We start from the raw sequence: 13,139 nt of genomic DNA on the forward strand, positions 1-13,139 counted from the left end.
ATAATTTATTGCCCTTGTTCTTAAAAACGCGTTCAATTTTTAGCTTGTCAACACTCTAGAAGGCACAAGTCTTGATGGATTTTGTCAAAACTTGGCATGAGTGTTTGTTACCAACCAAGGATAAACCCTATTGAAAATCAGAAAAATCAAAAAATATTTAGTATGAGTTATTGCCCTTGTTCTTGAAAACGCGCTCAATTTTTAGCTCGTAATCACTCCAGAAGGCACAATTCTTGACAGATTTTGATGAAACTTGGTGTGAATGTTTGTAACCACCCAAGGATGAACCCTATTGAAAAGCAGAAGAATTGAAAAATATTTAGTATGAGTTATTGCCCTTGTTCTTGAAAACGCTTTCAAATTTAGCTCTAAAAGGCATGATTGTTGCTGGATTTTGACTATACTTGGTTTTATTATTCCGTCCCAGGCTAAAGATTGAATATTTGCTTTCTAGAGTGTTCACGAGCTAAAAATTGAAAACGTTTTCAAGAACAAGGGCAATAACTCATACTCAGTATTATTCAGTATCGCCCTAAAGAGTTCAAAAGAAGTGTATGACTGAAGGTTGAATATTTCATACTGGTGATTGTTACTGTACTGCTAAATATTTTTATTTAAAATCAAAGCTGCCAGTGGGCGTATATTACCTTGCCTGGCAAGCTATCTTATATTTCATTTACACTCAGGGTTCAAAGGGTTAAATAGAACACAAAAATGTTAAACACTTACCTTATGTGTACCCTTTTAGTTATTTGGATGTTCAGTTGTTCCTGAGTTAATAGCTTTTAACCTATTTCTTATCTTCATAAGCTTGATCAGGTCCATAAAAGAAGTCATGATTCCATGGATTTCATCTTTATATTAGTTATTTGGATTCATGAATCAGCATTGTTTCATGTGTATTGATATATTTCAAAATGTATCTTTAAACAAGGTTTTGAATTAAACTTTGACAGTTAATCTAACTTAATTACTTTGTCCTTGTTAAAATTTCTGACCTAAATTAAAAAAAAGTTAAAAACTAAATATATTTATACAAGTTATAATTGTATTTCTTCTCATCAGGATGTTTCCTGTTAAAATCTCAACTTTTCTCTTTTCATATATATAACCTTTTATATATTACATTTGTTGTCAATTGCTCTTCAGACTTGAAACTTCGAGTATCCTCAAATTTTGAATTATTTTACTGAAGTTGTAGTCTTATGTTTCCATTTTGACATCAGATATTATTCTGGAAAATCTTCAAATTTTGAAGAAATTGGACATAACATACATTATTTTGATTAAGTTAAATTAATTATCTGTGGATTAAGGAATCTATAATCAATTAGAAAGTGTAGAGAAATCACAATGGTGATACAGCGTAATTCAAGCACCTGTAGTCTGAAAGGTAAAGTTATGTTTTGTTGCCTATGTTTTATAAGAGATGTGTTAAGAGTTATGTGTTAAGGGTTATGTGTTAAGGGTTATGTGCTAGAATTTCGGATCTGAAAGGTTCAGATTCTTTAGATCTGGAAATTGCGGTGGACTCGTAATGTGATAAGTAGATCAAATTCTTTTTGTATGATGTAGAAATTTATTAGAATAAAGCATTTATGTCAGGAGTATAGTTTCTTCTTTTATGGTCGAAAATTTGGAATCAGGATTGATTTGTCTTTTCAAAGCTTTCAAATTTGACTTCCAATAAAAATTTCTGTGGTTGAAACTTGGTTAAAAAGAAAACTTTTGCAATGTTTGTTTATTTTGTCCACTGTTATTAATACATTTTTACAATATTATTGACTAGACAAATGATATCTATTGATTAAGATAGTAATATTTCAATCTGTATGATACTGATAAATATGATAATTATAACTGCAGTGTCATATGATTATATCCTACAAAAGTTTCTTTAAAACACTGTTATTGTCAGTCCATCAGGATTCTGTTACTGTTTCAAAACTGAGAACCAACGTCCTAGCCGAAAAAACTAGAGACAGAGGTATGACTTGATCTTTACTGTAACAGTATGTAACTTGGATTTCAGGTAATGGTACCTGTTTTTTTTTTTTTTCATTTGATCATTTTATGGTCTGTTTAAATTGTAACTGTGACATCTGGTCAAGGTCTTGCGGACTTTAATGTTACCTATTCAAGAGTCTGATTGGAATTTTGTGATATTTCACATGCTCTGCAAAATAGGTGGGAGACCAAAACTAAATAAAACAATTGTATGCCTATCTTGCAAGTGCCACTACAAAGAATTATCCCAAATGTTCCAATTAAATATTAAATGTTAAAATTAAAATCTCTATGATGTAATGTAGGTTATACTGATAATCTTTTATGTATAGAACTCAATAGATAATATCTACCCATAATTGAGAGATAATTCTTATAATTGATAACATTTTTAATAACATAGAGTTATAGATGTACCTTACATTTTATAAGAGTTAGGATGCATTCTTGCTCTAAATATATGTAGATAGTAAATGTTCATTGTATAAAAGGTGAAGATAATGATGCGGATTGTTTCATTTTTTTTTTATGTCAGTCATGAAATTATCCACTTTATTTATATATCAAAGAATTTGTTCCATGTTATGTTGTGATTTATTTTAATATTTTAAAAGAGTGAAATTAAAAAATGTGATTTTAAGGTGACAAACACTAATACACACTGTCAATATCTCTCTTTAAACATTCCATACTAGTGGCATGCCAATAAAACATCTGAAGTGCTGATCTGAATCTGAATTGGCAGTCTATATACATAATGTAACACTGTAACTAGAAAAGGCTAAAAAAATGATTGATTAATGTGATATTTTCATAATTTACTGTTTAAAACCCTTCTACATATTTCAACTGGAATGTTAATTGTTTAGAACTTGCTCTAGGTTCCTGATTTCTGTCAAAACCAGATGCTGGTGTTTTTTTTATATTTTGGTTCCAGATAATGTAGACTATGGTTGTGATGAAAGAACTCAATTTAAGGATGTATTTAATTAGAGTGTTTTTAATCAGCAATACAGTCTGTGATATTAGTTAGCTGGGAGTGGATGTTAACTAATATTCATCCAATTAGCCAACCGACATTAATCACCAATAATTAAACTAATGTATGCAATCTGTTATATATTTCAGTTCTATGTGCCGACAGGGTGACACAGATGACCAAAACATACAATGATATTGAGGCAGTTACACGCTTATTAGAAGAGGTCAGTTGCTATATTAATGTTATTCTTGAAAACTCTGCAGCGCCCGGGGGGGGGGGCTCTGTACCCACTAGAAAAATGGTTTGCACCCCTTATTTTATACCCACTTTATTTTTAACAAATTTAAAAATATGATTTTATACATTTTTGCCCCTAAATAATGTCAGAATGAACCAATTCAATATTTTGAAAGGTTTTTTTGTGAGACCCCTCACAGATGCTCCATGAGAGGCTTGAAACTATGACACCTCCATAGAGCTGCCTGGACAGTTGTCCCCCCATTTAGTCCCTATTTATACCACTAGTTTGGGGAAGCTGATGCCACCACTTGTACATGCAGAATTATAGTGCACTATTATTATTTTATACTCTGTCATCTAGTAATACATTCAGAATGTTCTTGTATCTTTGTATTACAGAAAGAGCGTGATTTAGAGCTAGCTGCACGAATTGGAACAACTCTACTTGAGAAAAATCGTGATCTGGAGTCACGATCTGAAAATCTAGAAGAGCAACTATCAGCAGCCAATGACAAGGTAATTAACTTATTTACTGGTATTGAAATACTATCAGACAATGTGATTGGTTAAAATAGGCATTGTAATATGTTCAACCAATCACAGTTCCTAGTGCTTTAAGGTATATTTTATGGAAGTCCTTGGGCCAATGTCATCATATCCATATTTATGATGATTTTAGTGTGTCAGTCATCTCATTATTCAATCAATGATATATTTTGTTGGTACAAGTTTGACTGTATATTTACAGGTCAGTCAGTTACGCCATGATGTGTCTATGAAAGATGAGCTACTACGAGTTTATTGTCAAGATCTAGAAGATGATGGCACAAACGCACCTCAAGTTAGTCCAGAGTAAGTACTGCTGGTTAAATTTTTACGCTGTTTATAATGTGTACCCTGAGGTTTTTCGCAAGCTCTAGAGTAAAATACTGCGCACTACACAATCAAACATGTAGTAATTTAAGCTTTTAAACTAGACCTTTTATAAGATATCTGTTATTATAGTCTATTGATTGGGCTCTTTATCATGCATCGAAGTATATTTTTCTAGTGACTTTCTCACTTAAATCCAAGTGGTATTAAATAAATTCCTCAAAATACATGACACAGATAATTTGAGGGTGAACATATATCTTGTACTGACCATAATCTTAGAACCTATATCAAGAGTCCTGAGTATTTTAATATGATTGTATTATTTTGAAAAGTGAGTTCAGCTGGTACAGCAGAATATTATATCTAATATAATCATTATAATAATTATAGAGATGGAGGTTTATCACTCAGTGTTATTAAAGTGGAAGGATTACACCAGAAAGTTAAAAGTCTTGAAGATGAAAACCTCACACTGCGACTTGAGGTACGGTACATTATTTTTCCCTCTTCGCTTTTTGTCAAAGCAGGGCCTAAAAAATAGAAAAGCACTATGTGTTTCATTAACCCAATTTGTGCAGAAGTCGTGAATCTAAGATTAAATAATTTTACATCATGTAAAATGTATTTTTGATATGGCTGAAGTAAAAGAAGGAAATGTTCAAATTGATATTTTAAAATTAGAAAATGAAAATGTTAATGATATGAAAATGAAAATAATATGAAATTTTTAAGGTATGTTATTAGACAACAAACCTCTAGGTGTTAAATTATCATACTTTTCATTTCATTGTTTTCATTAAAGGGACAGGTGTGCCATTATTTGACCTATGGTACCTTAGTCACAGGAACTGGAATTTTTTAGCTCAACTCACAATCGAAATTTTAGCCTTTGAATCCTTGTGTGTTCAGAATTATCCAAAGTTAAAATGAGGACTCATCATTTTAAGATACTCTGTGATATAGAAAAGACATATATAGAAATAGAAATTAAAAGTCCTAGTTTGAAGTATTTTTAAAGGAATTATGCTATTTTCGTACATTTCTAGTACTTATGAAGACTATTTGCATGTAAACAAAGACCCAAATCAACCCCCTGAAATGGCAAACCTGTCCCTTTAACTGTTACCAAGTTGCTATACAATGTAAATCAAACAGTGAAGTTTAGAAAATGCCAATCACTCTAGCTTGTTCAATTCATTATAATTCAAGACTACTAAAATCACTATTCCTGTATTTCTTAGAATATTTTAATCCCCAATATTATATTAACCCATATAGGGCCATGTTCTTGAAAACATAATGTAAGATGATATAAGTGTTCCAGTCATCTCTATTTTTGATGTTGAGCTCAAGTATAATTTGATTAATTAATTGAATGATATTACTATTGCAGACAGCCCAGCTTAAATCTGATACTAGTGTTATGGAAGAGAAGGAGAAAAAGCTAGTAGAAGATTGTTTACAACAATTAGGTATGCTTATAAATTTGATGATCATTAAGATATGACCAAGGCTAATAAGAATGCTTTGCTCATGGTATATTCTTGCCTATTTATTATGATCAGAAGCAGATAATTGAGGTATGAAACTTGCTTATAATTTCATATTGGAAAAAATGAGGATGAATCAGGGTTAATTGTGGAAATATATGTTCTGCTTACAGCTGAAGTAAATCAACAAGTCGAAACCTTCGCTGAAGAACTGAGCAAAAAATCAGATGACAACATACATCAGAAAGAAGAAATAACATCATTATTGGCTAAGATTGTAGATTTACAGAAACGTGTTAGAAGTGTAAGTTATGTTTTGTTTATTATTTTAAATTGTAAGTGGAATGGTATTAAAACAGAAATTGTGGAATTTGTCTATATATTTTTTCAATTGTTAAAATAGAAACCAAAACTTCAATACTGAATGCATTTTGAGCAGTATTCCTTCATAAAGCTTGCTGCACATATTTTTTTGTAAGCTTAAGCTTGAGCTTATACTATAAATTTTTACTCTAAGCTTTTGGGATAGTTTTAAAACTGTTTATTGAAAATTTTCCATGGTTCATGGTTGTCATATGAAAGATAGAACCATTATTTATATCAGATCAGTGACCTTTATCAACTGTTTTTTTTTTACAGCTGACAATAGAAAATATGGAATTATCCAAACATCTACAGGCTTCACAAGAATCTCAACGTAAACTCACTAAAGAGGTTAGTATCTTTTCTATTTTAAAGGAGAGGTTGATGTTTACATAGAGATTTAGGTAAACTTATTTGTTTTCTCCTGTCAGTGACGCTGGTGAACTTGGATATTTTATGTGTGCAAGCTAAATGGAAATCGAAATACACTTATTGGAAAAATTTCACTCATTTCTTACTGTATGGCATAGTCCATCTCCATGAGCAGATTCATGACAGAAAAATTAATTCTGTTCAAGATTGATATGCTAATTTTATGTTTCTATTCTAGTTGGGAATGATGCAAGATAAATATGATGAATTATTTGAGGTGCTAGAGGAAGCGAATGAAGAGTTAAAAGTGTTACGACGTAAACAACGCCCTAGTGGTAATCAATCCTATATCTCTAGTTCTCTCTTTAACGTACCATCAGATTCACTGGCATCAGAACTAGAACTATCTATGAAGAGTGAAGAACATCCAAGTGGTTTGACTATTGAAGACAGAAGGTAAGGAACCAACCTATGAAACCTTTTCCCAACTTCTGGTCATTGGAATAGGCCACAAAGCTGCAACTTTTTTTGCTTCTCTCCTGTCAATGAAAAAATATTACAGGGATAGTAGTGTTGAATGGGAGAAAATCAAGATTTGATTATTTTTATGGTGAAATTTCTCTCATTTTGCTCATTTTGTGTCAGTGATCATGTACACTAGTCGAATTAGGTGCCAAAAAGGAAGGAAAAGAAACTCCATTCCATTAGATGCATATCTTTTCCTTCTCGATCTAGCCAAACTTTTTAAAAAATCCTTGTATTTTCTCAGTCATTTCATGAAATAGTCAATCATAAAGATTTTATATTACATTGAAAACATATATCAGTCTCTTGAATTGTTTATGTCAGAGCTCATAGCTGGAAAGTTTTTGAAACAGCCAAAGCTGCCAAGAAAGCTGCTAAGAAACGACAAGAACAACAGTCTCGCAGTACTAGTATGATGTTTCAATCCTCTACAGCAGTGGAATTTAAAATTGGTTCCAGTCGCAACTCATCATCATGCCAACTATCAGATGGAGAGTCTCAGTATACTAGTGATGGATATGGTGGGGATTTAGACAGTGTTCTAAGGTACTGACTTAATTTTAATCTTTCTCTATGCTTTACCTGAAAAATTTAGTTGTTCGTCTTCAGTAAGAGCTGTGGAAGGGAGATAATCAATATCATGGGAGCTAATTTACAATTGATTTGACACTCATGCTTATATTTAGCTTTAAAAAAATTATAATCCTTTTTACTTGTTTACCCCTCTAAATTATTCTAATCACCTGCAGAAAAGTGGGACATAAAACTCCATAGCATATTGAAGTGCGCTGTTCGAAACAGCTCAATAACAGTAGCTGCAAATACATATGCTGTAAAACAAAATTTCATTTCGCCCTTAGATTAGCAACTCTTCTAAATGTATCCATTTCAAAATTTTTTTTCTAGTGTGGAATCTGATTTGGGAAGACCAGGAATTCCTGGATCCAATGATCTGGAGTCAGCATTAAAATTGTTAGCATTGAGAAAAGCAAATGAATTAAATGAGAAGGATTTTAAAGAAGATCAGAAAAAGAAGGAAGCGAAACAAGCTGAATCTGGGATGTCATCACCTGGTATGGCCAGATCACCTAGCAACATGTCAACAGGAAGTAACTTTTCCTTTTTGTCGTATCCAGGAAGTAGCAACCATCAACATCATTATAAATTCCCTGAGAAACTTCAGATAGTTAAACCAATGGAGGGTAGGTTCAAAAGTTGTCTGCTTCAAATTGCAATAACATTAAAATATTTTATCTAATGAGATGAGATAGTGTTCACTGCAATATTTGCAGAGATAAGAAGAATTTGAAAATAGGTTGAACACAGAAATTTAGTTGCATTCTAAAGATAAATTTTTATGCTTTTGATTCTCTTATTTAGAAAGAGTTGTATCTAAGCCTGTCTGTTTTAATTTAATCAGGAACAGAAAGGAGGACACAAAGCTCCATTTCATTTCATCTTGTCTATTTCAGGATCTGCTACACTAAATAAGTGGCAACAGTTGGCCACACCTCATATTGGTGGTATATTTGAGAACCGACCAGGTGTACAGATTAAGGGTGAAAGGAAGTTAGATCTAGATGATGAGTTGTATACACTCAGCGATTATGAGGAGGATGGTAAGTTTATTAATATTATATACACAGTTTACATGGTCATCTTCATATTCTTGTATCAATTTTGCATTGAGCTGTCAGCTATAGATTTCACAAACACATTGGTGATAATAAATCAATTTTGTGTTCAGTCTGGACATTATTATATAAGTTGTCAGAAACATTGACTTTACACTAGTGCAATAAAATGAGGTAATGGATGCTTGGGTTGATTTAAAATGCATAATTGAAAAATTTGATATTTGCTTTCATGCACAAGCTTCAGTATATGAAAGGTTGAGGGTTTTCCTATTTAAAGGACTAGATGAAAAAATCAGGAATAAATTTTGTCACATACAGAAATATGAGGAACGAATATGAAACATTTCCTAAATGAATAAATTTAATTTCCAGCAAAATGGAAAAGTGAAGGTTGGAAAATTTGAGTGATTTTCTCATTAATAATAGTTGTAGGCAAATAAAATAACGCATGTGCCTGCATGAAAAAAAAAATAGTATGACTGCTTCAAGTAGATTGAGTGAGAAACTTTGCATCAAATGATGAGCTTTTAGTAATAAATTGCTCGAATTTTTATGAATTTTACTTAAAATGCAGTCAATGAAATAACCATGATTCTTACTAGAAACAAACCTAAAAGTAATTAGTGAATTTAGATAAACCATAGCATGTACATTATCGACAATGATATTGGCTGGATTGTGAAAATTGAATTAGATTATATTATTATTGAACAGGAGAGAATATTTTGTTATTGAATAGGAGATATACTAGTCATGTCTATATATAGAAACAGAGTACAAATTGGCCAAAATTGACCAAACAGTCCAGGAGTGGTACCCGAGTGCTTTGTGTGAAACTGATGAAGCCTGCTTACACTCATAGCATTGTAAATAATAATTTAGTGTTCCGTTCTGTTGCTATCCGTAATAGCACTAATTCTGATTGATTCTGTTAAGTCTATTATACTGATGGTTTTATTGAATGTCAATAGGCCCTTTGTATAACTTTATTTATGATGTACCTGTTTGTATGTACATTGTATTATGTTATATTGTAGATGATCATTCGGACTGTCCTAGTAGAAGAGTAGAGGAGAATTCTTGTGTCTATACCTACACTAATTCTACAGTGAAACAACCTGATAATCATAATCAAATAGTCAGGTAGGCCTCTACTCTATCTTTACACCCCCTAGGTTGTTTACCGCATCTTCACATCCTTTAGATTATTATTTTGCTGTTGATTATAAACTTCTAGGAGTTCCTTAGATACTATTAGTACAACCTGTGAAGAAATCTACCCCATATTGTTGTTTGAAGAATACTGAGTAATAAAATCTTCTGTTTCTGTTGTAATTTCATTGAAATTGTGTACATCTTAAATATAAATATATATGATTTTATTTGAATTTGTTATTTTATTGTATCAGTGCATGTTTGTTGCTTTTTTATTTTTTTTTTATATTTGCTTTGCAATGAACTGACCTAATGGAGGAAAACTAAGAATTATCGTCTCTTCGCTTCATTCATTAACATATTTTGCTAATTTTGTGGAACTAACGATCATTCGTTTTGGAATTATATAAATAACTTGGACATTAACACAGGGCATTTTTCAATAAAATCATTCCACCATCTTTGTTTTTAGAAACTGCCAAGATGACAGCCAAGCCAGTGGTGATATTTCTCAAAACTCTACATGGTAATTTACTGCTGGGTCTACCAGATTTTATTTTTAATAGAAAAAAGAGAGAAAAGAGTCTGACACATCTGTATTTTGAAAAGATTATTCCAAATATTTCTAAATGTCATAGTCTCTACATATTTCATAAAATACTTACTATATACACTTTCTTGACTTTGAATATCAGAAGTTTAAACTAAAAAACATTGTTTTGATTTTGCTTGTTGATGTTATTTTATTTGGCTATTTTTTGTATTCTTTTGTTTGCATGAAATTGAAATTAATTCTCACTATGTGATCCAGAACACATAGTTAATTTTGTCACTTCTATTTACAGTGTTGGTACCTCTGTAGTCATGACGCCTATGCAAGCTTCAACACCAGCAAAAAGCAGCAAGTCATCTAACACTTCATCGACTGCAAGTGGCAGCATGTCACTCGGACTAGCAGCTATATTATCAAATCGCACAACCTCAAATTTAGACTCTGGTGTTGGAATGAGAAACAGCATTTCTAAATTCAATCTTCCATTGATGAATGCAAGATCAATGTCAAGGTCATCAGGGACATCCCCAAAAAGGTCATCTCCTGAAAATGTCACACCAACAAACACATCCCCACTGGAACAATCGGGTGCAGATCTGTTTAATAAAATTAAAAGCACTGGTGCCACCTTCATGGGATATCTTGGTGGTGCAAAAGTAAACTCTAAATCACCAGAGGCACCAGAGAGCAGCACTGAACCTCAGGTCAAGATCATTGACTCTACATCGGCAAGTGAAGCAGAGAAAAGTGTATCTAGTACTCTCTTACATAAAAGTGGCTCTAGTGTGTTAGGGGCATTAACTTCTTTCCGTCGTAGTGGAATACTATAATTTGCATATTAGAGGTGTGCATTAATTGCATATCTCTATATAAGTTTTAATCTTTCCAAATGTCTTTCAAATCAGTTATATATTGATTATTTAGTGTGTAGAAATATACCAAAAACTATATAGTGATATTTGTATAAAGAAGACTTAATTAATTATGCACATAATTAATTTGTAGACATTCTTAATCTCAAGCGAGACTGATTAAATTATAAATACAAGAGTGCTTATTATATATTTTATGTGAAATAGTGTGTGATAATAGAATTGATCCTAGCAGGTGCCTGTGGTGTGAATGAAACTTATTTCTGATGGTGTGAACTGAGCTTGATTTCAACAATGCAACTCACCTTTCTAATATTCAGTTACTTAGCAGTTACTTGAAATGTCAAGCTTAAATTGAATATTCAGCCAAAAATGAAGAGTTTTCTCCCTTCATGCAGCCAACAAAACTTTATATTACTTATCTCTATTCTCAAAATCAAAATCAAATTTAGATTCTTATATATTCTATTCTTCTTTATTCTACATTGATGTTGTAATACTCAGAGTTTCATGCAATTATTCAGATGACCAGACTATTCCAAATAAAGCCCAGTTATCTGTAGATTGCTCAATGAGAGACTGTGAGTTACATATTTTAGGTTCTGTTTTAAGCTTTCTATTCTGTTCTTCACGTATTAATCTATAATCTATAATATATACATATATATAGACAAACTATTAATATAATATAATAATTCCATGCTGCATAGGTTTTATATTGATATTACTTATCATAAAAAAGTTAGTATTTTCAAGAATTCAAATTAAGAAATTAAAATCTGAAACAATTTGGTTTAGAAATGAGTTGCTTTGTTGATATATAAACAAAAGATAAAAATTGGATATTGTGAAGTCTAAAATATAGAAGTAATATTACTATATTTAGGCTTCTGCCTTCCCAGTTTAATTGGAATCTATTTATTAATTTATTACCTTCCTCTTTCTTATCATTCCTTGTAGTTTTATTTATTCTTATATTAAAGAAATAACTAATTCATAGTTAAACAGAGACACATAGAAAGCTTTTAAAGACAAAAACTGTTGGTAAATATCAAGGTACAGATATTGTTTGTTGTCTACTAATTAATAGGAGAAAATATTAGTACTATAGGAATTTGACAGTTTTTTGGAGTCAACTGGAAATTCAGTAAAGAAGTTCGAGCAGCATGTAAATTCCATAAAGGTTGTGGACCAAAAGAATATATCTTATACATTTTTTTCATGTTTGACTAGATCGGGATGACAGAGCAGTCTTTTAGTAATGTAACATTACCTAATTTTCGTAAGATAGAATATTTCGTAAACTTTTCTAGGTAGAGTTGAGTGGAGCCATCTTCTGAGAGATTTTAGCTTTAGAATACTGTTTTTAACTGATTGTTTTCATAACAAGATTTCTGTCTAACCTGTGAATTTCTTTCTTTATATTGGACAATTTAGCAAAACCTGAAACAATTAATTTTATGTCTACAATTGGAACAATTTTATTTTGTCCATTTTCTTTTTGATTTTCTATCACTTTTTAAACATACAATTTGGGCAAAAAAAAAAAAAAAGTTGGTATGTTTTATCAGGAGACTATATAGTTTTCAATTTGAAAATGTATACTGAATTTTCTTAAGGAAGATTTATAGAAATTAGTATTAATATTTATGTAAAAACTTATGTTTTTAAAGTACTGTTGTATTTTTATTGTTTAAAGAATGAATGGAGTATGGAGTTGTAGTTAAAATATTTGGTATAAATTAAAATGTATTTACCTTTTATCTAACATTTTTGAAGATCATGTGTTTGTTTTTGGCCCCTAATTTTGTATTAAATTACAATATAGCAATAATTTATGTTCCTTCTGACAGTTTAAAGATAAAATCAAACATTGTACTTAGTAAGTTGATCTAAACTGAATTTTAAACTGAAAATTGTACCATTTTTCGGCCCCTGTAAATTGTTTTTTTAAAGAAATTTTCATATCTTTTCTAATCTTTTTGCAATCATTCGAATTTTTTGTAAATTGTATTCTTTCAAATATTCCATTAATTTGTACATGCCCCCCCCCCCACCCCCATATTA

At 31.2% G+C, this 13,139-nt stretch overlaps 1 protein-coding gene across 1 annotated transcript; it reads left to right on the forward strand.

Annotated features, from left to right (window-relative positions):
• Positions 1-3,161: 3,161 nt before the first annotated feature.
• LOTGIDRAFT_136398 (hypothetical protein) lies at positions 3,162-6,790 on the forward strand (the record flags this gene model as incomplete). The annotated part of the gene is made up of 8 exons (XM_009046773.1): positions 3,162-3,212; positions 3,629-3,745; positions 3,978-4,081; positions 4,496-4,589; positions 5,499-5,577; positions 5,769-5,899; positions 6,235-6,309; positions 6,569-6,790. The coding sequence occupies 8 exons, from the start codon at positions 3,162-3,164 to the stop codon at positions 6,788-6,790; spliced, it is 873 nt and encodes a 290-aa protein (XP_009045021.1).
• Positions 6,791-13,139: the final 6,349 nt, after the last annotated feature.

This window comes from Lottia gigantea, assembly GCF_000327385.1.
Source record: "Lottia gigantea unplaced genomic scaffold LOTGIsca_106, whole genome shotgun sequence".
NCBI classification, from domain to species: Eukaryota; Metazoa; Mollusca; class Gastropoda; family Lottiidae; genus Lottia; species Lottia gigantea.